General features: G+C 34.0%; 1 protein-coding gene across 3 annotated transcripts in view; it reads right to left on the minus strand.

Annotated features, from left to right (window-relative positions):
* The window catches only part of CNTN5 (contactin 5), a gene marked incomplete at both ends in the record, with an annotated part of 849,213 nt that overhangs the window by 462,195 nt on the left and 365,523 nt on the right, over window positions 1-21,495 (minus strand). For 2 of the 3 annotated variants that reach the window (XM_081239349.1, XM_081239348.1), the window contains one exon: window positions 11,350-11,445. The exons of the other annotated variant lie outside the window; for it this stretch is intronic. In XM_081239349.1, coding sequence (XP_081095475.1) covers window positions 11,350-11,445 — 96 coding nt within the window. The remainder of the gene's footprint in view (window positions 1-11,349; window positions 11,446-21,495) is intronic. 3 annotated transcript variants of the gene reach the window in all.

Here is a 21,495-nt window from a genome sequence, read left to right on the forward strand (position 1 = left end):
TCACATTTCCAAGTGCCACTCATCTTCCAGTTACCTTGTTGTCAGTTTGATGTCAATAAATCCCTGCAAACTGGTACTTAATGTTAACACACAATGATTTGAGGTGTTATCTCTCTCACAGGCATTTTCATTCTAAAGAGGATTCTTGAGGACAGGTCCACAAGACAAAATTGAATTTCATGCTTACTATCACGCAAGCATTGGGCTAATTGCTTTACATAAGCTATCTCTTAATTCTCACAATGATCCTGTGACTAGTTTTTATTACCCCTCTTTACAGGTAAGATAATGCTTATTTTAACAAAGTCAACAGTGTCAGAGCCAGGCTGGGAATCCCTGGCTGTCTGAGTTTAAATCCTAGGTGAAATACTCTGCTATAGTATAGTTATTTGGAAGCAGAGACTACCTAGTAATTCCTTTATCATACTATATTGCCACCTAGTTGCATTCTCTGGATTTGTTAACTTATACATCGTCCGGTTCCACAGTGGATTTGAGGCTGGTGACCTTGTCTACTCGTCTTAAATTAAGCTGAGATCAAAATATTTTCTATCTAAAGAAAATAAAAAACAAAAATTCTTTTTTTTTTCTTTAATACTAAATGTCTCTGCTGGAGTTTTATAGCTCAGACGTAAGTACTAAAGGCCTCCTTTGCTCTATCCTAATTAAAACTTCACAGAGGAGTCACAGGACTAGAGGAAATGCAGGGTTGCTTTAGCAACTTAGTTGCTAACTTGATTTAGCATCTGGAATAGAACCAGGGCCCTTAGTCATTCAGCGTCCATTGCTGTTTGAGTACTTTACTGAAATGAATAAATTATTTATTAGAGAGTGTACAAAGAGAGTGTTTAAAGTACAGTGAAGTATCTTACTCTCTTGTGTTTGCTGTGTGCCAGGTCATAAGCTTTGCTCTAGTTCATTAATTATAAATTCACCTATATTCTATGATGATTCAAAACACACATGCAGACATAAAATATTAGTCTGTAAATCTTCATGTAATGCCTCTAATCCAGTTTCCTTGACACTTCTTATATAACCAATTACTATATTTTATTCTCCTTCACTTTAAGACTCAGGATACATTCAGCAGTAGTATTCCCCATGAGTGTCATGGAGTCACCACAATTCTGTGATTGAACGAGGGACAGTAGAGGGATGGGTAGGTTTGGAGAGCATGTTTGGGGGAACAGGACCTGTGTTTATGGTTTTGCATTTGTAGGGAGCCAGATATATCAGATTGGGCATTTATTTTGCCTGGGACTCAATCACACATAATTTTACAAGATTACCAAGGCAAAATGATACTAGGCTAGTAGAATTGAGAATAAGCTAAGGGTCTAGGCAGTAGAATAAGGAAAATGATAAAATGTTTTTGGCAAATAAATGTCTTAATTATTATGCTTTTTATCTAGATGCAGGTGGCTTTATATACTGTGGTGTTTCTCTTATTTTAAGTCAAGTTTGTTGGGACTGAGCTTGCATCTTTTAAGCTCTTCTTACACCTGTCTCAGGACTTATTAGAGATCTTTGCAAGTAATAGAGATGCCAAATAATTATTCTGGTTCTCTTCTCTTGAGGATATAAGTTCTTCTCTTTTTCAACCATTGAGCCTCTGGTGTTCCTGGGCATATAGAAGGTGCATTAAACTTTGAGTATTCTAGATCTTATATGTTTGAAAACTAAAGCAATGCAGTCTTTAAATAGTCAATGAATCTTTTGCATCTAGGCAGTTAACTTAATCCTTACAAACATTTGGAGGTAAAAAGTGTGCACTGTAGATATTTTTAATTTCAAGTTGATCTGTTGAAATTGTGCCACATAAAAGCACAAATTCTGTCAGTAATTCACAGCTATTTAAACTGGTTGGTATCATAGAAACAGAACAACTATTTTTTTGTTTGTTTTATTAGTTTTTTCCCCATATTGTTTACTATAGCAAAAGAAATCATGCTGTTCACACTGTAAACAATCTCCCTGAGAGGTCCCAACCAATCTCATAATCAATCCTGAGACAACTATGCTGATTATACCTAAAATTATAGTCTCCTGCCCAGACCCCTTTCCTAGATTTCAGACTTATATATGAAGTTTTGTGTAATATCTATACATACCTAACACTTCATATATCCACGACTCAGTTAAATGTATTCTATTCTAAAACAATTTTATATCTTAGCCATACACTTGCATTCAGATTCTGTTTGACAAGTGAACGAATGAGTGAATCAATTAATCAGCAAAAGCAATCATATATAAAGTGATCAAAATAATTTTAAATAGGCATATTAACATTTTACACATAATTTCTGAAATAACAAAAATAAAATTGTAATTTTGAAATGAGTAGAAGGAAATATGCATTTAAAAAACTTCCATTAATTAAAAAAAAAGCTCATGAAAGTGAAATGAGGGCAAATAAATCATAGAAAAAGCAGGGTAATTAGTCTAAAATAAGATAGTAGAAATAAATATAAATAGGCTAAATTTATTAGTTAAAAGATAGTGATGCATCTCCTAGAGTAAAGAAAATAAAAACAAAAGTAAACAAATGGGACTGAATTAAACTTAAAAGCTTTTGCACAGCAAAGAAAACCATAAACAAGACAAAAAGACAACCCTCAGAATGAGAGAAAATATTTGCAAATGAAGCAACTGACAAGGGATTAACCTCCAAAACATAAGGATAGCTCATGCAGCTCAATATAAAAAAAAATCAAATAAACAACCCAATCTAAAAAGGGTTGGAAGACCTAAATAGACATTTCTCCAAAGAAGACATACAGGTGGCCAAAAAGCACATGAAAAGATGCTCAACGTCACTAATTATTAGAGAAATGCAAATAAAAACTACAATGAAGTATCACCTCACACCAGCTAGAATGGCCATCATCAAAAAATGTACAAACAATAAATGCTAGAGAGGGTGTGGAGAAAAGGGAACCCTCCTACACTGTTGGTGGGAATGTAAATTGGTAGAGCCACTACGGAGAACAGTATGGAGTTTCCCTAAAAGAATTAAAAATAGAGCTACCATTTGATTTGATTCAGCAATCCCACTCCTGAGCATATATCTGGAGAAAACCATAATTCAAAAAGACATATGTACCCCAATATTCATTGTAACACTATTTACAATAGCCAGGTCTTGGAAACAACCTAAATGTCCATCAACAGATGAATGGATAAAGAAGATGTAGTACATATACACAATGGAATATTACTCAGCCATAAAAAAGAATGAAATTGTGTCATTTGTAGAGATATGGATGGACCTAGAGTCTGACATACAGAGTGAAGTAAGTCAGAAAGAGAAAAACAAGTATTGTATATTAATGCTTATATGTGAAATCTAGAAAAATGGTACAAAGGAACCTATTTGCAGGGCAGGAATTGAGACACAAACGTAGAGAACGGATGTGTGGACATGGTGGGGTGGGGGGGTGGGATGAGTTGGGAGATTGGGATTGACATATATACATTACCATGTGTAAAACAGATAGCTAGTGGGAACCTGCTGTATAGCACAAGGAGCTCAGCTCAGTGCCCTGTGGTGGGACAGGGGAAGCGGGAGGAGGGACGTCTAAGAGGGAGGGGATATATGTATACCTATAGCTGGTTCACTTCATTGTACAGCAGAAACTAACACACCATTTTAAAGCAACTATATCCCAATTAAAAAAAAAAAAAAAAGATAGTAGGCACTCAGTAAGCATTCACTGAATGAAAAGCTAAGTACAATATTTGATATAATAAAATAAGCATTTTTTGAAAGGCTGATAATTCCATTGTTTAAAAAAAAAACCTCTTGTTTGTGTTCATGGTATAAAAGTTTTAGTATAGCTTTATCCAAAATATACATTATATGGTATAATATATACCGAAGACTGAAATTCTGGTTCTATGATTTATTTATTAATCTTTCTAAAGGTTAGATTCCTCATCAATACAACAGGGATGATAAATAATTGCTAACTCTCAGATATTTTGCAAAGATTACATGGTATAGTAAATGTGAAAATGTGATTCTTATATTGTAAACGCTATATTCATATATATTTTTAACTACAACCTAACACATTGTACAAGAATTTTAAGTTGCACTTTGATGTAAACTTCTGAGATAATGCTTATGGACAAAATAGGATAAAAAATATTTAAAGTAAAATAGTAATTATTGATTTTTTATTTAAAAGTATCTATGGTGATAACCTCTAAACCTTAAAGTATTTCTGTATTTGGTTACAGGTTTTATGAGGCTTATTTTTACATTTTCAAAGAGCTTTTTTAAATAGTACAACCCTGAATTTCAAAATTTCTAAACTGACAGAAGTGAGTTTTTGGCAACCAGAATCATTTTCAGCAGATGTGCTTAACAGTCTAGGAATATATATATATATCCTGGTAGATAAATAACTACTTCAGTATCCAATCAAGATGTTTTTATTCACAGATGTTACTGACAGGAATTAATATTGCTCTCTTGGGAAGTAAACAGGGGATTTTAGAATATGAGTCAATCCTAGCTCTTGCTTTTATTCACAGAAAAACAAATGTGCATTGTACGTCCATTTGAGATCATGAGTAAACGGCTTTTGGGACTATTTCTGAATATTATTTAATCCTCTCTGATGTAGAAACTGTTTACAATTTCATATAGTTGCCACTAAATCTTAGTAGCTGTAATACTTTGTAATAATATTTGAATATGATATTATGTGACCCAAATATCTGTCATAAATGTGAGTTGGTTCTGATAAACTAATCACAGGAGGCTAATAGAAACTGTCTAAAGCCTTATAAAACTCTTGTTAGAATCAGCACATTTATTCAGTTATTGAACATGCATTTACTGAATACTTACTAAATGTCAGGTAGTGCACAAAGTATTAGAGATATAAATATGAGGTAGAAAGTTTCATACTCTTAAGGAACATATAATCTACTAGAAGAGATAAAAATATTAGTAAACTTTTACTTCCAACACTTTACTTCACTTAATAAAGCTCTGATAAAATTAAATAATAAACCATTTATGATTTGAAAGAAGGAAGTAAAATAAGAGTGGGGAACAAAGCAGAATCAAGCATCAGTTAACCAGGTATGCTGTGATGATCTATATGGCTATTTGGACTTGACAGAAATTTGGGTCTCAGATTCTAGTACATCTCAAGTTATTTACTCATTTCACAGTGCACAGTCTCATCCCACCAAAACAAAGGCAGCTGTTGAGGCTGTTGCTAACTGGTGCCAGACCAGGGATGCAATCACAAGGCCTCTCTCACTGAGTAGCCCTGGCTTATTCTTTCTACACTCACCCTGCCTCTTCAGCAAGAATTTTTGACTTGACTTCCCCAAGACATTTTCAAAGTTATCCTTTTAATTGATCAAGCAAAGCATTAAAATTAATTCACTACTTCACAGTGTGATTGTGATCTCAACTAATAAATCCAATCATTCAGGTTACTGTTTGTTCTTTTGACAAAAATATAAAATATTCCATTTTATTCTTCCATACTGATTATGTAAATCGTGTTTCATTTATCTCTTCTACAATTCACAGCATCATTAGAGAAAAAGGTGAATGGTAAGAAAAGTTTTCTTACTATTGAATACATGGCTGATCTATATTTACTTCTTCTTGTTTATGATTTCTTTCTCAAAGTTTCTGAGAGTTGTGTATGGGTTAAAATCCTTGGCTAACTTATTTATGAATGTTATTCATATATTTACTCAACAAATAATTTTTGAGCTCCTACTCTGTGCCAGGCACTGTTCTAGGCATGGAGTTCAACACTGAACAAAAACTACAAAAAATCTGTCCTCATGGAATTTACATTCTAAATCAAGGAGACAGTGAATAAATGAGTAAGTAAAATTGTGCAGTATATGGAAAGTGATGAGCATTATGGAGAGAAAGAAAGCAGAGAAAGAGGAAAGGAATTGTGGAGGTGCAATATCAAAAGAGGAAAATCAGGAAAATGTTTTACGAAGAATGTAAAATTTGAAGGAAGATATGAATGTGAGGGAGACATTCATATGCCAAGCATAAGAGGGATCAGGCACAGGGAATAGCAACTGAAAAGGCTTTGAAGCAGGACCATGTGTAGTTACTTGTGGAGCATCAGGGAGACCATGACTACATGTGAAAAAATAGGAGGGAGAATAGTAGATAAGGTCAGAGAGATTACATGGAGTCAAATGGTAAGGACTCTCTAACCCACTGTAAAGACTTTGGCTTTGACTCTGAATAAAATGGTGTATTAGACAGTTTGGGGTGCCATAACAAAATACCACAGACTGGGTGGCTTAAACAACAGAAATTTGTTTTCTCATGATGCTGGAGGCTAGAAGTCTGAGATCAGGGTGTCAGCATAGTTGGTTTCGGGTGAGAGCTTGCTTCCTGACTTGCACATGGCCATCGTCTCACTGTGTTGTCACAATGGGGAGAGAAAGAGTGAGCTCTCTAATATCTCTTCTTATAAGGGCAATAATCCCATTATGAGGATCCTACCCTCGGGGCCTTCTATACACCTAGTTATTTCCCAAAGGACCCATCTCCAAATACCATCACATTGAAAGTTGGGCTTCATATAAATTTTGGGGTAACTCACTTCATTCTTTAGCAGAAGTTTTTAGAGAGTTTTGGGCAGAGGGGTGACATGATACAAATTAGTTTTAAGGAATCACTCTTAGCTAGTATGTTGAGAATAGATTGAAAAAACGTAAAGGTAAAATGAGGGAGCTTAGTTAAGAGGCTACTGCAAAAACCCAGGTAAGAAATGATGGTAGTTTATACTAGAGAACTATCAGTGGAGGGCATGAAAAATGGTCAGGTTTTGGATAAAATTTCAAGTAGGGTCAATAAAACTGATGGTTTCTATGTGAGGTGTGAGAGAAAGTGAGAAGTTAAGAATGACTCTAAGGCTGATGAATTGTAAGAAATGAAATTGCTATTAATTGAGATGGAAAAGACCTCAGATTTGGGGAAGATATAACCAGGAGTTCAATTTTAGTCATGGTTAAGCTTGAGGTGCCTATTAGCCATTCAAATGGAAATTTTGAATAGACAGTTGAATATACAACCCAGATTCCTGGTTGGAAACATATGATTGGGAGACATCAGTACTTAAGGATCATTGTGAGGTGAAACCTAAGGGAGTGAGTGTTCATTAAGGAAAGAAGTTCAAAGACAAACACTTACTTGGGGGACTGCAAGATTAAGAGTTTGAGAAAATGGGGCAAAGTCAGCATAGGGGATTACAAAGTAAGGTAAGGGGAAAGCAAGAGTGTGTGGAGTCTTGCAAGAAAGTATTTTATAAAGGAAAGAGTGACCAACATGAAGACTGAAAATAATCCAAATGCCATCAACTGAGGAATGGGTAAACAGAATGGGGCATATCTGCACAATGGAATACTGTTCAGCAATATAAAATAACAAACTACTGAAAAATGCCACAATACGGATGAAACGTAAAGACATATTAAGCCAAATAAAAGAAGACAAACTCACACACACACACATGGCTGCACATTGTATGATTCCAGGAAAATAAAAGTTTTAGAAAAAATAAAATTATAAAGACAGAAAATAGATCAGTTATTGGGGACATGGGCAGACATGCCTTTTTGAAATAATGGAAGTTCTAAAACTGGGTTGTGGTGATAGTGACACAACTGTATTAAATATATGAAAACTCATTGACCTGTACACTTAAAATAGGTGAATTTCCTGGGATATAAATTGGATCTCAATAAATCTGTTAAAAAGATAAAGAAAAAGACAGAGAAATAGGGCAGAGAAACAGAAAGAGACAGAGAGACCGCACTGGAGTTGAATTGGATAGTGCATGTACAGACAGAGCTTTTGAAGAGTTCGTTATGGGGAGGAGCAGGGAAGTGAGGTAGTAGCTGAAAGAGGACAGGAGTTAGGAGACGTTTGCTTTGCTTTGTTTTGTCTTTAGATGAAGTAGGGGACAATATGGTTGCACCCTGTTGGGAATAACACAGAAGAAAGTAAACAATCTCTGGTAAAAATGTAGAAGAGAGGAAAGAGAATTACTGAATTGATTCTTTAAGTAGATAAAAAAGGATGAACTACAGTGCACAAGTTGAGGGATTGGCCTTAGAAGCACAGCAATGCATCTATACTCAAAAAGAGAAGTTAGAGTGTGAATACACATGTTAGTGAGTGTGTGATTTGGTGATGAAGGCTTGTGGAAGTTATCTTCTAATTGCTTTCCTTTTACAATGAAATGGTTATCAGCTGAAAGTGAGGATGGGAGAAAAATTGAATGATGGGAGACATTGAAATTTTGATAAAATTACAGTGAAAGGACTAGGTTTTTTTTTTTTTCCCCCTTAATTTCTGGTCAGCATAAGTGCACTTGAAATTCATAGTTTATATTTTAAATTTAGACTAGTCTGCATAACTCTTTACTTTTTTCTACAGTCATATTAAGCTGAGTAGTTTCAGGCATGCAGTAGGCTGAAAAATGGATTTACATAGGGATCAGGGTTTTGCTGACTGTCGAGTCAGTGTGATGAAGCAAAGAGAGATGAAGAAAGCAAGGCTCTATGCAAGAAAATGATAATGATTGAAGGAGAAAAGTAAGGATCAAAGGAGGGGAAGAAGAGTGAAAAGGAGGTAGGATCAATGATTTGTAGATTTCAATGAGGTTAAAGGATTCCTGGAATCAGGGTACTATAAGCAGTGTGCAGAAGATAGTTCATGCTAGTTAGAGAATAGATGCTTGCAAATGTGGTAATTATGAGATTGTAGCTGTTGGTGATAACGGTTAAGTGGCTGAGATTGGTTGTAAAACAAGACCATGGGAATAAAAAAAAGAAGGTAAAATCTTCAGGAAATGAAGAAGAATAACAACAACAAGAAAGTGTAGAGTTTGATGACTTGAAATTTTAAAAATGTAGGGGTCTTTTTTTGTAAGGAGGAAGAAAGAAGAATGGGCAATGAGGAGAAGGGAGGATATATGTTCCAATCTCACACTGCATGGCATGTACAATTTGGTAGAATAAACAGTCATAACTTTAAAGAGCTGCAGTGGAAACCATGTCTTCAGGGATTTCAATTGGAGACAGAATGTAAATGCCATGTTCAACAAAAAAGCTAAAGATATGCTATAGGATTTGGCTGATCAGAGGATAACTACCCATCTGGTAAGTGTTAAACATTGGTCTAGACGCTGAGCTACTCCTGTTATTCTGTTTCATACATGTGTCCCCCAAAACTTTGCTGTGCTAACACTGATGTTTGAGTAGATCATTCGGCATAACACTTCAACATGAGTACCTAGTAGAATATAACCTCTCCTACAATTTTAAATTATATAATCAGTCTAATATTTCTTATGACATGTATACAAAAGCAATCAGCTGGCTTTGCTCTTGCTGACTTTATTCTTGTTGATCTCAATCAGATATCACATTTTTATTTATTTAATCAATTATTAATACATATTCTTAGTTTATTGTGTATGCAATTCTCTATACTATTTTTTCCCATTAGAAAGCTTCTGTATATAGTTTTCTCTGCCAATTGGATAATTTGTCTATCTGTAATCTTGCAGCTTTGTTTCTTATATTATCTTCTCTCATTTCATTTTTTAACACATGTTCCAACAGCTTTGCAATATAGATTGTACCTCAGAAAAATCTGACTTTTTCTCCACAGGGGTCACTGCATATTGTTAACCCCTGTAAGCCTGGTGATGAACAGCTTCATCCTCTGTAGAGCCTATTGCTTTCTCATCCTCCTTCTTCTCCTCCTCCTTTCTCTCCTCCCCCTCCTCCATCTTCCCCTCCTTTTTTTATCTCTAACACTTATTTATCTAATACTTCTCTTCATACAAATCTAATGACCCAACAGTAGACATAACATGTATTAATTCTATAGAAGTCTCCTAAACCTACTAAAATCCTTTTTTTAAAAAAGGTAAAACAGGGCTTCCCTGGTGGTACAGTGGTTGAGAGTCCGCCTGCCGGTGCAGGGGACACGGTTTCGAGCCCTGGTCCGGGAAGATCCTGCATGCTGTGGAGCGGCTGTGCCCGTGAGCCATGGCCGCTGAGCCTGTGCATTCAGAGCCTGTGCTCTGCAATGGGAGAGGCCACAACAGTGAGAGGCCCACGTACCGCAAAAAGAAAAAAAAAAAGGTAAGACTAGATATGTTTTCTGTAAAGTTCACTAACTGCTCACAAAAGGATTGGAGTGACTGAATTGACATATAAGAATTAGGTTGGTACAACTCAGAAATTATTCCTCATAGTGATTCCTCTGAGTTTCAAAGCAGAATGTTTTCAAAAAATATTTTTCTGTTGAAACATAGTTTACTTTTCTTTCAATTAAAAATAAAGTTAGGAGGGTAAGATAAAGATGAGAAATTTTAAGAAAACTGATTGAGGTCTAATCATAATTTATGATAAGAATTATCTATGGTAGAACAAAACTGAGCCCAAACACTACACTAATAATACAACCTAGAAAAAAATATGGCTTTCACTCTAAACAAAGAAGAAAAATTGGTTGAGGTAGCAGGATCCTGAATTCTGTTTACAGTTGTTAACTCTAAAATCTTCATAATTTCTCAGGTAGAAATAGATGTTTGATTCTCTCTCTCTCTCTCTCTAATTGATGCTGCCCTTTCTTAAATTGTATTATAGGAAAACTATACTGAGGTACAAAGAGGCACTCATCTCAAATTATGGGACTCAAACATAATGGGTATATTTTTCTGTGAGTTGGCAAAAGGTAAGATAATTAACCTGAGCACAGTTTACTATTCTGTTACTCCAAACCCCAAGAAGTACTTACCTATTACCATGACTTTTACAAACAAAAGCTCAAGTAGCAAGAAAAGAACAAGTAAATTATGGTTTTGTATGAACAAAAAAATTTCTTAGTAGTTTTTGTTCCAGTGTGAAAAACTATGCCATAAACAACCCAGTTTCCAGCTTATCTTCTAAAACAAGATGCACAGTCGTATTTAGTTAACTCAATTCTGACATTCCAAATAATTTTGAATAGTTTTTACTCTTTCAGCTTATCACTTTCCTTGTGCTTCAAGCAGTATATTCCTCACTGGTGGCAGGCAGAGACATAACCAGGACAGTCAACACTTAGAAAGACAATGAAACGATCTTATCAGAGGAGATAAGTCTCCTACCCTATGGCATTTAGACTATATGGTCTTTAATTACTCATCTGGTACTCTGATACATGTCACGAAAACCATGCACATTTCACCTGAATATTCCCCAGTCAATATCCTGTCTAAAAGAACGAACATATAGTAAAAGAGAGCAGCAGCAATATAGAATGGGATCCGACTGTACCTGGTGAATGAGGCGGAGGAGAGCACATCAGAACAACCCCCTGGCCTTCCCTCACAGAGACTGCACTTCTTGTCCGGCCACTAAAATTTCCCAGATCTGTCAACATAACACAGCATTTAGATGCAAGGCAAAAAGGGGTTTAAAGAATTACTATTTTGTAACTTGTACATACTTTTCTATCATTATCCAGTGAAGGTTTCATTTTGTTTGTTAAGCAGTGATAGGAAGGCTTTGACAATAAATCTCTACCATACAATTTTAAATACCACGATTTTCAGATTATATGTACACTCCTACTTTCTGTGTACAGTGCATGCAAGTTGTCAGTGTAGGAATAAATTAAACAATACCTTTATAACACATTAAGTAGTTATTTTACATCTTTATAATACTTTCTGCATATTAATTTTTCTACCACCAATTGAACCCCTTGATACACAGTAAGAACAGAAATAGAAGTGGTTAGAGTGCCTGGTGTCCAACCTGCTGCTTCATTTTCTGTCGTGCTAGGAACGGTGTGTAAAGCCAAACATGAATTTGCCAAATTAGAAAGACTTGTGCACTCAAGCAAAATATAATGAAGATATAAGGTGTTCTTTTCTATAAATGTGAGTTTAAAAAATCATGTTACTTTTATTTTATGGAAGCCTGGAATAGTGTGTACAAATTAATTATACTCATCCATTTTGATTACTCTAGAAGTATTATAGTTATCAAAACACTCACTTGTATGTATGAAGGATTGGGGTTCAATTGCCTTCCCTTAAATTATGTTGCATTTGCACAATTTAAAATATTTTCCTAAAAATAAAGTGGCCTTAAAAAAAGAATGATAGGCATTATTTGTATTTCTTTTATCATTTATTAATCTATTCATAACTCAATACATATGTACCTTTCCTTTTTTCTTGGGCTAGGCTGATCAAAGAAATGATTTTTAGTTTCTGGGAAATGGTAGGGGCTCAATATTTTTATAAATAAGCATTGTCCTAGAATTCCCAGTTTGTAAAACCATGTTCTCCTAGTGAGAAATGTTTCTTGAAAATGTTCTGCCTTTCCTGTCATTATTTACCAATCATAAAAGAGATTTTTTCAAACTTTTCATCATTTCATGCTAAAATAGTATATTTCATAGTAATACAATGTAGATCTTAAAATTTAATGTCTGTTAAACTGACGAATGATGAAAGTAAGCAGTTAATAAAATATACTGAATGGATATGAAAGAGATAAATCATTAACTTTAATATTATAAGAGGGATCGTATAACTTACTTTTTTTGAGATATGGGTTACGATTTACTTATTTGCTGAATTTACAATCAAACCCCTTAAAATACATTCAAAATCATTAAGGACTAATAAACAGTAAGGGCATAATGAATAAAAAGAGAGGAATTCATTATTAAAGAAAGTGTTTAGGATTTTACACACAATTCTGCATTTCACTGTAGTTAAGTGTATAATAGTTAATATAAATAAAAGATGAACAAAGTGTCAATACAAAAGAGAAAGAATAATTCTACTTTTACTTTTTTTGGTGGCTTGAAAAACAAACACACTAACTTCTAATAAAAGTCAAGTTCTTTCGTTTTCAAATTTATATGATTCATGGCTTTAAACTAATGTGCATTGACATTTAGAGATAGAGGCTGCCTTTTTTTCCAACAAATGACCTCAGTCTGATAACAAAGCATGGCAAGGTTTCCCATTTGACTTCCTTTGACTACTCTTAGAAACACAGCATAGTGAGGGCGTGGTTGCGGTGGGGCTCTTATATCTCTTTAGAGATTATATGGTTTTATTGTCCTCTTTTCATCTTCATTGAATTTATAAATTCTGAAAGGTTATTTGGATATCAATTTATTTTAACTGAGTTTCTTAAATGTTTTCTGAAAAGTATATATGTAGCTTCCAATATTTACTACAAGTTTATACTGTGCTTATTATGATATTTCAAATCAACCTATCATAGTTAAAAAATATTTTAATAGCAAACGGTCCTAAATGAAGGCCTATTTCTGATAAATTGAAGTACAGGCATGGTCTAGAAATTAGACACACAAAAAAGAAAAGAAGATTGTACAATAATTATGACCTGAATTGTGTTTTGAGATCACAATGACCCAAAAGATAACACTCAGCTCTAATTGCTTTATTTTGTATCATCAGTTAATACAGGTGCAATTAACATTTTCTCATGGAATTTTCTCCGTGTCATTATTTCCTAGGAGCTATAGCACCAGCAGTACAAAGGTAAATGGATTTTTTTCAACTGTGAATAGATTTTTTTTTTCATAAAGATATATAGAGAAATACTAAAAAGAAGCCTGCACTTTGAAGGAGAGTGTGTTTTCCTCATTTAAATCCTTCCTCTTAGGAAAAAGAAAAAGGGTAAAACACTATTATTTATAATGTAAAAGTGGTCCTCGTATCAGGCAACATTCTGGTTGATCTGAGACCAGATTGATGTGAAAAAATTCTTGGTTGGAGTGGGGATGGAAACTAGAGAGAATAGTCTGAATAAAAATACAGCCAGTTATTTTGATCTCACTGTGAACAGAAAGCAGTTGGTTTCTTTGGAAGTACTCATCATAGAACTTAGTTTGAGTGCTTATCACATTATTTTAGTAAACATTCTATTATATCTAGGAGAGAAATGAAAATAAAAAGAACAAGAGATTTTATGGATGTGACTTTGATTATTTTTTGTCACCTACAGAAGGGAAAAAATACCTGTTCTTATGTTCTATTTTTGATCTTTAAGAGAAAAAAATGAGTAAAAATAAAAATCTTAATACAAGGACTCTAAAACTCAGTTTCAAAGTATATACTGAAGTAAACTTCTTTCTGGACTTAATATAAAACACATGGACAAATGGACAAGTAATAATCTGGAGGAGAAAGTTTATGATCAAGAATCCCAGGGCCTCAGGCCTTATCTTTTCTCTGACCCTTTTTCAAAGTTCAGAAACTCATGCAGAGTTTGAGAGTGGAGCTTTAACTAGAACTGTGGTTTACAGAATTATTACACCTATTCATCCTAGGTAAACCATATAAAGAAAAGAGGTATACGATTAATGATGTGGCTGAGAGCCTCACATGAAAATATAGAGTTGGAATGTGTGATTGGAAGCATATTGACTATACATAAGACAAATCATTTCCTTTATTCATTTAACAAATATTTTTTTTCAATACAAACTATACACCAAATACTATGTTAGGTACTGATGATGCAGAAAAACTGTAAAGGAAGGATGTATATAAATGAACTAATCATACTTACTTGGGCCAACTGTCCATAGACCCAGCTCAGATGAGTCTATGCCACCAAATAGATGCATGAGTCCAAACTATCACTGCTTCAGCTTGTCACAGCCATGCTTATGGGTAACTAGTAAATACCATGTGCATGTACCATATAGCATTTCATGCCATTCCCCTAAATGTATGTTGCAAACATACGCACACCAGCACATACACATACATACACTGCACATACACTTTGGGACCCTTCCTTCCTTCCTTCCTCAAACCTTCTTGCCTACCTGACTGCTTTTCTGATTTCCATCTTTTCTTTTCTTTCCTTCATTATTCCACAAAGGGTTTGAGGTAGCTTCGAAATATATGTATATAATACAAAATGTAAAATTGGTAGTTGACAAATTCCAGGTGAAGGCAAAATGGGTATGGCAAAAATCCTGTAGCATAACATGAGGACTTAAGAAAATATGTCATAGACTTCTTTTGTAAATTATTGGAAGTTGGCCATAAAATTTGACTCATAAACTTAAGAGGGTCAAAACAAACATGAATATGTCCCCAGTCTTAAAATTCATGATTATTTTAAGATCAAAACTTTCTAGTAACTCAGGAGAAGTACAGTGCCGCTGGATATTAAGGTCCAAGAGGGATTTCTTCTGCAAGACTTCATAAAGATCACAGTGGGTGGTATAGTAGGCTGAGCAAGTTTTCAAGTCAATTAGAAATGTTTCATCACCCAGTGAAACACTTTAAGTAGGTGTAGTGTGAGCTACACACACACACACACACACACACACACATAAAAATATTTCAGAAATTATTCCCTAGAATGGTGAATTATTTTAAAGTGTTGGAGAGTGACAGGGGTTTTGGATACTAATTTTATGATTATGTATGCTAAATATAAGAGATTGGTTAGTTATTGTGGAGAAGTGAGGGAAAATGGTCAAGGCAAGAAGATAATCTTATAATTAGGAATTAAGTGCTGAGGTTCACCTTTCTTCTGGCTTTTAATTTCCTAGTCTTAGATCTGTTCTGAATAAATGGCAATCCTTGGCTTATGGGAGTCATGCATTTGGAAGAAGGAATGGAAATGGGGTGATCATTTTGAATTGCACTTGGTTATACATTCACCCTATAGGTGGGACCATAACTTTTAGACTGTCAATGCTCCAGACATTCTCAATTAATTCTCTAATATTAAAAGTGCTATGACTATAGAGATAATTCATTATACTTCAAAAATTCTTAAAGTTGAGTTTGAATTTTTACAAAAAGTGAAACCATTGAAAAAGACAAAACACTTTAGACCAGGTGTCAGACACTAGCTTTATCAAATATTACTAACTTTTGGGTATCAGATTCATATATAAGATTGTTAAGACTGAGGAACTAAGATGAATGATATATTTGAGTTGACTCATGGATTTAACTTCTATGATTTCCACAAAAATGACTGATAGATTGCATATTGAAGTCTTTCATCAGTTTTGTTCTTGTTCCTATTATTGTTCCTATTATTGTTCCTATTATTTTTCCTATTATCTTGTTCCAATAATCTGATAATTCAGATTATTGTCAGATTTTTTGTGTATTCAATGTAAATATCCTGTAATAAAAATCGGTCAGACCTCATTCAGAAACTATCTTTGACATTGTAAAATGTTAAAAATATAAGGGTAAATAAAAGAATGGATGGATAATAACACTAGCTACTAGCATACTACTGTATGCCAAGTTTCCTGGAAATGAAATAATAATTTCTCTGTTTTAAAGATTACTAAATGTATGTGAAAAGCAAATAAACACTTGACTTTGGTCATACAGTTAATAAGTAGATTTGAGTTGGCAAATCAAACTCAATTTCGTTGTTTTTAAAAATGTATTAAGAAAAAAGCAATTCAATATTTGGAAGTTAAAACCAACCAATAGTTGGTTTTAGGAATTTAAAAATAATCTTCATAAGCAACTCTTATTAAAAATCATTTTCTGACAGATAAAGATATAGAGATGAGAAAATTAGTGAAAATGGATAAAATAATTCATACATTTATTTTGAGAGATAACTAAATTAGCATTTTAATACATAGCTATTTGTTTGCATGAAAAGTCTTTCATAAGATACTCTACAACAAACAAGATTCTTAATAATAGTTTAAAATTAAACTAAAATAAAAATCAAAATTTAAAATAAAAATTTGATTATTGAATGGTACCTTGACCAAAAGCCATAGAAACATGAAGCTTTGTGGGTTTTTATTGGCAAGTGTGAGTTCATGAGCTTGTGATCAATTTGTAAGCAGATTGGGCAAGGCTTATTATCCCCAGTTATTGATGAGGACATTGTCATTCACTAAGGTTAAGTAATAAGAATAAAAACTCACAGCCAATAAGGATTTGGGCATCCAAGATGACAAATTCATTTTGGGGACTAGCATGATTTTAATCTAGAGGTGTTCTGATACTCTTAATTTAGAATATTTTGATCAATGTGATTTTTAAAAACATTTTCTTATTATATCACATGAAGTAATTCTTTAATATATTTGTTATAAGTCATCTGTAAATGGGACAGCTTATCACCTTTTGAAAATGTTTATTATTTAATAGAATTAGTCTTTTGAGAATATCAATGGAGCTAATTAGAGGTATCTCACAAAATACAGCCCCATCTATTACATGGAGATAAGAATTGAATTAAGATACAGCTGGAGACATGGTGAGGTAACTCTACAAGAGACCTGTACATTTTATAATAATGAAATTTTCCTCATTCCCATTCTTTCTTTGGTTATATATAACAGGTCAGTAATCTCTTGCTATGAATTACAATTTTCACTTTACATATTATCACACCCAAATCATCCAGCCAAAGTGTTCACTTATTAAGAGGAAACCAAAGCACACCTGTGTATGTGTGCTTTGAAAGAGATGATTTTAACTACATTATAAGTGAAATAGTAAATTGAAAATGCTTTTGTAAAGAGATAAATTATCCAAAGAATGTGATAAAAATGTTTTTGATATTAGGTCCTTTCTTTGGTATCTTGATGTATGTTATAAAAAGCCACTTCAACTGTGAATAATATATATGGTGAAATAATCTCAAATGTTAAAGTTGTATATAAATTTGTTTAACTAATGTGATGATAGTCTATGAACCCTGGCAGAGGATTTTGTACATTTGACTTAATTTTCTCCACTCTGGGTAAACAATTACATAAATAATCCTTATTTGCTTGCTTCTAAGTTTACAATTTTTCCAAACTCAAATTAGTCTTAATTCATTCTCAGGAAATTATAAGGCTAAACATTAGAAACGTATGTATACAACGGAAGTAATAGAGCATGTGTAGGGATTTTCAGTATTATAGACCAATAGAGATGGGGCCTGTGTGTCACTTAGTAAAACCAGCAAGTCATTTAGTACATACATTAATTACTAAAACTATTAGATCTTTTTATTGTCTCTCAAAAATTTCAGCCCAACTATCCTCTTCAGCTATTTTGAATTTTATAATATTTAAATAGATAATCACTTCCTCATCTACAACCATGACTCCTTACACCTTTCTCCTTCCATTTTATTCAAGTACAACTTCAACTTTGGTTAAATTGAACTGTCTTCCTATTCTGCTCTGGGCAAGGGAATGTGAGTGGAAAAAACATCAACATGATGACTAGTCTTGCTCTAAATTTATGACCATTAATCTCAGACAAGCCCTTTGTTCTGCCTGGTAATTCCAGTACATTTATGGAGTCCATTTTCTCTTAATCCTCTAGACAATAGGTTTACAATTACTCTCTTTCAAAACAACTTCCTGCCCCTTCCCCCACTTCCTCCCTTATAATTCCTGAAGAAAATAGAAGTAATCTAAAAACTGCATACATGTATTCCATCCACGGGGGCACTGCAGTGTGTGCCACATATTTCCCTTCAGTGAAGGACTTGTCTGAACTGTTGGGAGTTACATTGACAGACATCTTCCAGCTCTCAGCTCCCTCACGGACTGCTTTTGCTACAGAGAATCAGCTCATCTGAGGTTATATCCCTTCCTTGGGTAGCACAACAGCCAACAGCCAACAGTTGCTCGATGAGTGCACTGACCACCTCAGCCCAACTCCAGACAATACTGACAAGCCATTCTAGATTTTGACATACTCCTTAGTGTTAGCTGGGGCTGTTGATGGGCCTGTATCACAGCTTAAATTATTCTCTTCCCACATCTGCTCCTTCCTCCTTCCTTCCGGTGGGTGATTCCAAAGGCACTTCTTAAAATTATCATCTACACTTAACTCCATCTTACCAAGTCTGATTCCCAGGGAAGCCAATCTGTAACACTACCACAATAGCTATTGATTTATCTGTATCTATATTGTGTCCCATCTTCTTATCGTAACTATCTGTGATCTAATCAAAGACCCATCTCCCCTTCAGACATCATGAGTAACATTCATACGGGTATTGCTCCAAAGTTGACCAAAAAAAAAAAAAGGTGGAAGGAAAAATTGTATCTCTTTGACCCCATTTTTCCTTCTAGGTACAACACATTTTGTTCACCACTTCCGCAAAAGAAAAAAAAAAAAACACAAACAAAGAAAAACTCCCATTTTTTTTAAGATTCTCAAATCAACCTGTCTCTCTACCACTGTCCAAATGTTACTGTAAAAGTAATGACCTCAACACTGTTTCATTTAATGATCAATTGCTCAGTTCTCACCTATTTGACCTATATTCAGTAGTATTGATAGAGTTGATCACACTTTTCTTCTGAAAACAATTTCTTCACTTGCATTTCTCCTCCTTCACTGTGCCCTCCCCTTCACTTTCATTAGCTTGGTCTTCCTCATCTTCCCAATATCTAGACATTTCATGGCCCCTCCTTGGATCTTTTCATTTCTCAGTCCATACCATTCCCAAGTTTATCTTACCTAGCCCTTGTATTTAAAAATCATGTATAAACCAAAAAATTACCAAACTTATTCCTGCCTGGACACTTCCCTTGAATGGCAGCACACACACACGCACACACACACACACACACACAATTTGACATTCCATCTAAATGTTTAATAAGCATTGCAAACATAACACATCTTATTGGGACTCCCATTTTCACCTGCCAACCTATCATTGCCATAATATTTCCCATCAGAGTAAATAATCATTCCATTCTTCCAGTTATTAAAAGAAAATACAAAAATAATCTGTAATTCAATATGTCTCTCACACCCTACATACAATTCATGAGCAAGTCCTATTGATATTATTTCATAATATATCCAGAATCCAACAACATCTAACTTCTTCTACAGCTTTCATCTAGGCCTCTCTCACCTTGATTGTTGTGATATCACCTTACTGGTGTCACTGCTCCTTCCTTTTCTCTCTTTCTATTTATTAGCACTGTAGCCAGAGCTGGTTATTTGTAAATAAAGTTATATATACCAAATGCTTTAAATGGCTTTTTATCTCACTAAGAGGAAAAGTAAAACTTTTGAGACTTACACTGCCCTACAGGCCCTAGACTATCTAGACTTTGTTTCCTCTTTGATGTCATCTCTTACAACTACATACATCTTCCCTCCCTCTATTCTAGCACAGTAGCTTCCTTGCCTTTTATCAAATATATCAAGTATTATCCTGCCTCAGAGCCTTTGTACCTGTTTCTTCCTCCATCTAGAACACTTCCCCCCAGATATAATAATGACTGTCATCTTTCCCTCTTTAGGTTTTTATTTTAATATCACCTTCATGGAGAGATCTTTCCTGGATAACTTATCAAAAAGTATGACCTCCATGAGCCTCTACATATCCTTTATTCCATTTCCCTAAAAAAAAAAATTTTAGCACTTATCTACTAACAAACTATTTATTTGTTTTGTCTATTGTGTCCCCCACACAGAGAATTTATGGTCTATGAGAGCAGGAATTTTTGTTTGCTACGTTCATTGTAATATTCTTAGGCCCTTGCCCTAGCTGTTTTCTCTGCCTGAACTACTCTCCCTCTAGAGTAGAATCCTAAAAATATATTTTAAAATATTGCTATAAAAAATGAGATTTTTGAAAGCAAAAGACCAAGGTTCAAATTCTAGTATCCCTATTTATTAATGGTCTCCTTGGGCAAGTTATTTTACTTCACTATGCTTTACTTCCCAGGCAAGATGAGATAATTAATTATATATGTATTATAAGATTACTGTGAAAAATTCCCTGACATATAAAAGTATGTTACATAACTGACCAATTAAAAAGCACTTAATCAAGAGTATTTCCCTCTTTAGATTTCAGAGATATATCTTTTCAACTTCTAACTATAAACCTAAATATTTCTTTTCTAAATACTTTGAGCTATAGTGTAAGAGGTTCTCAAATTCTAATATTTGAGGACAATCTACAAAGTTATATAAATTAAAAGAGGAAATAACACTCACTAAGTAAAAGAGGCAGCTGAGTGGAGCCAAATTTAAACAAGCTACTTCTCTGTTCATATCTCAGCTTCTTAATCTGTGAAATGAAGGCTAAAAAAACTATCTCATAAAAATTTTTAAGACTTAAATATAATAATGTATATACAACAATTAATATAACACATGGCACAACACAATAAATTAAAGCAATTATAACTGTTATTATTCTTATTATAAAAAAACACTGTTGTGAGAATCATGAGATTAATGCTAAACTTAACCCTTCTACTATTTAGCTATGAAATTTGAAACAATAGTTTAACCTTCCTGTGTTTTCTTCTTCATCTATAAATCAGGGATTTTGGTCACTCAAGAGAAGTAAGCTTAAATGCCTGTGCAGTTGAAAGTATAAGATGTTTAAAAAACAACTATTGATGATAAAGGACATAAGACTTGCAGAAAATATCTT

The sequence above is a fragment of the Mesoplodon bidens genome (genome assembly GCF_964165515.1).
Source record: "Mesoplodon bidens genome assembly, chromosome: 7".
NCBI lineage: Eukaryota > Metazoa > Chordata > Mammalia > Artiodactyla > Ziphiidae > Mesoplodon > Mesoplodon bidens.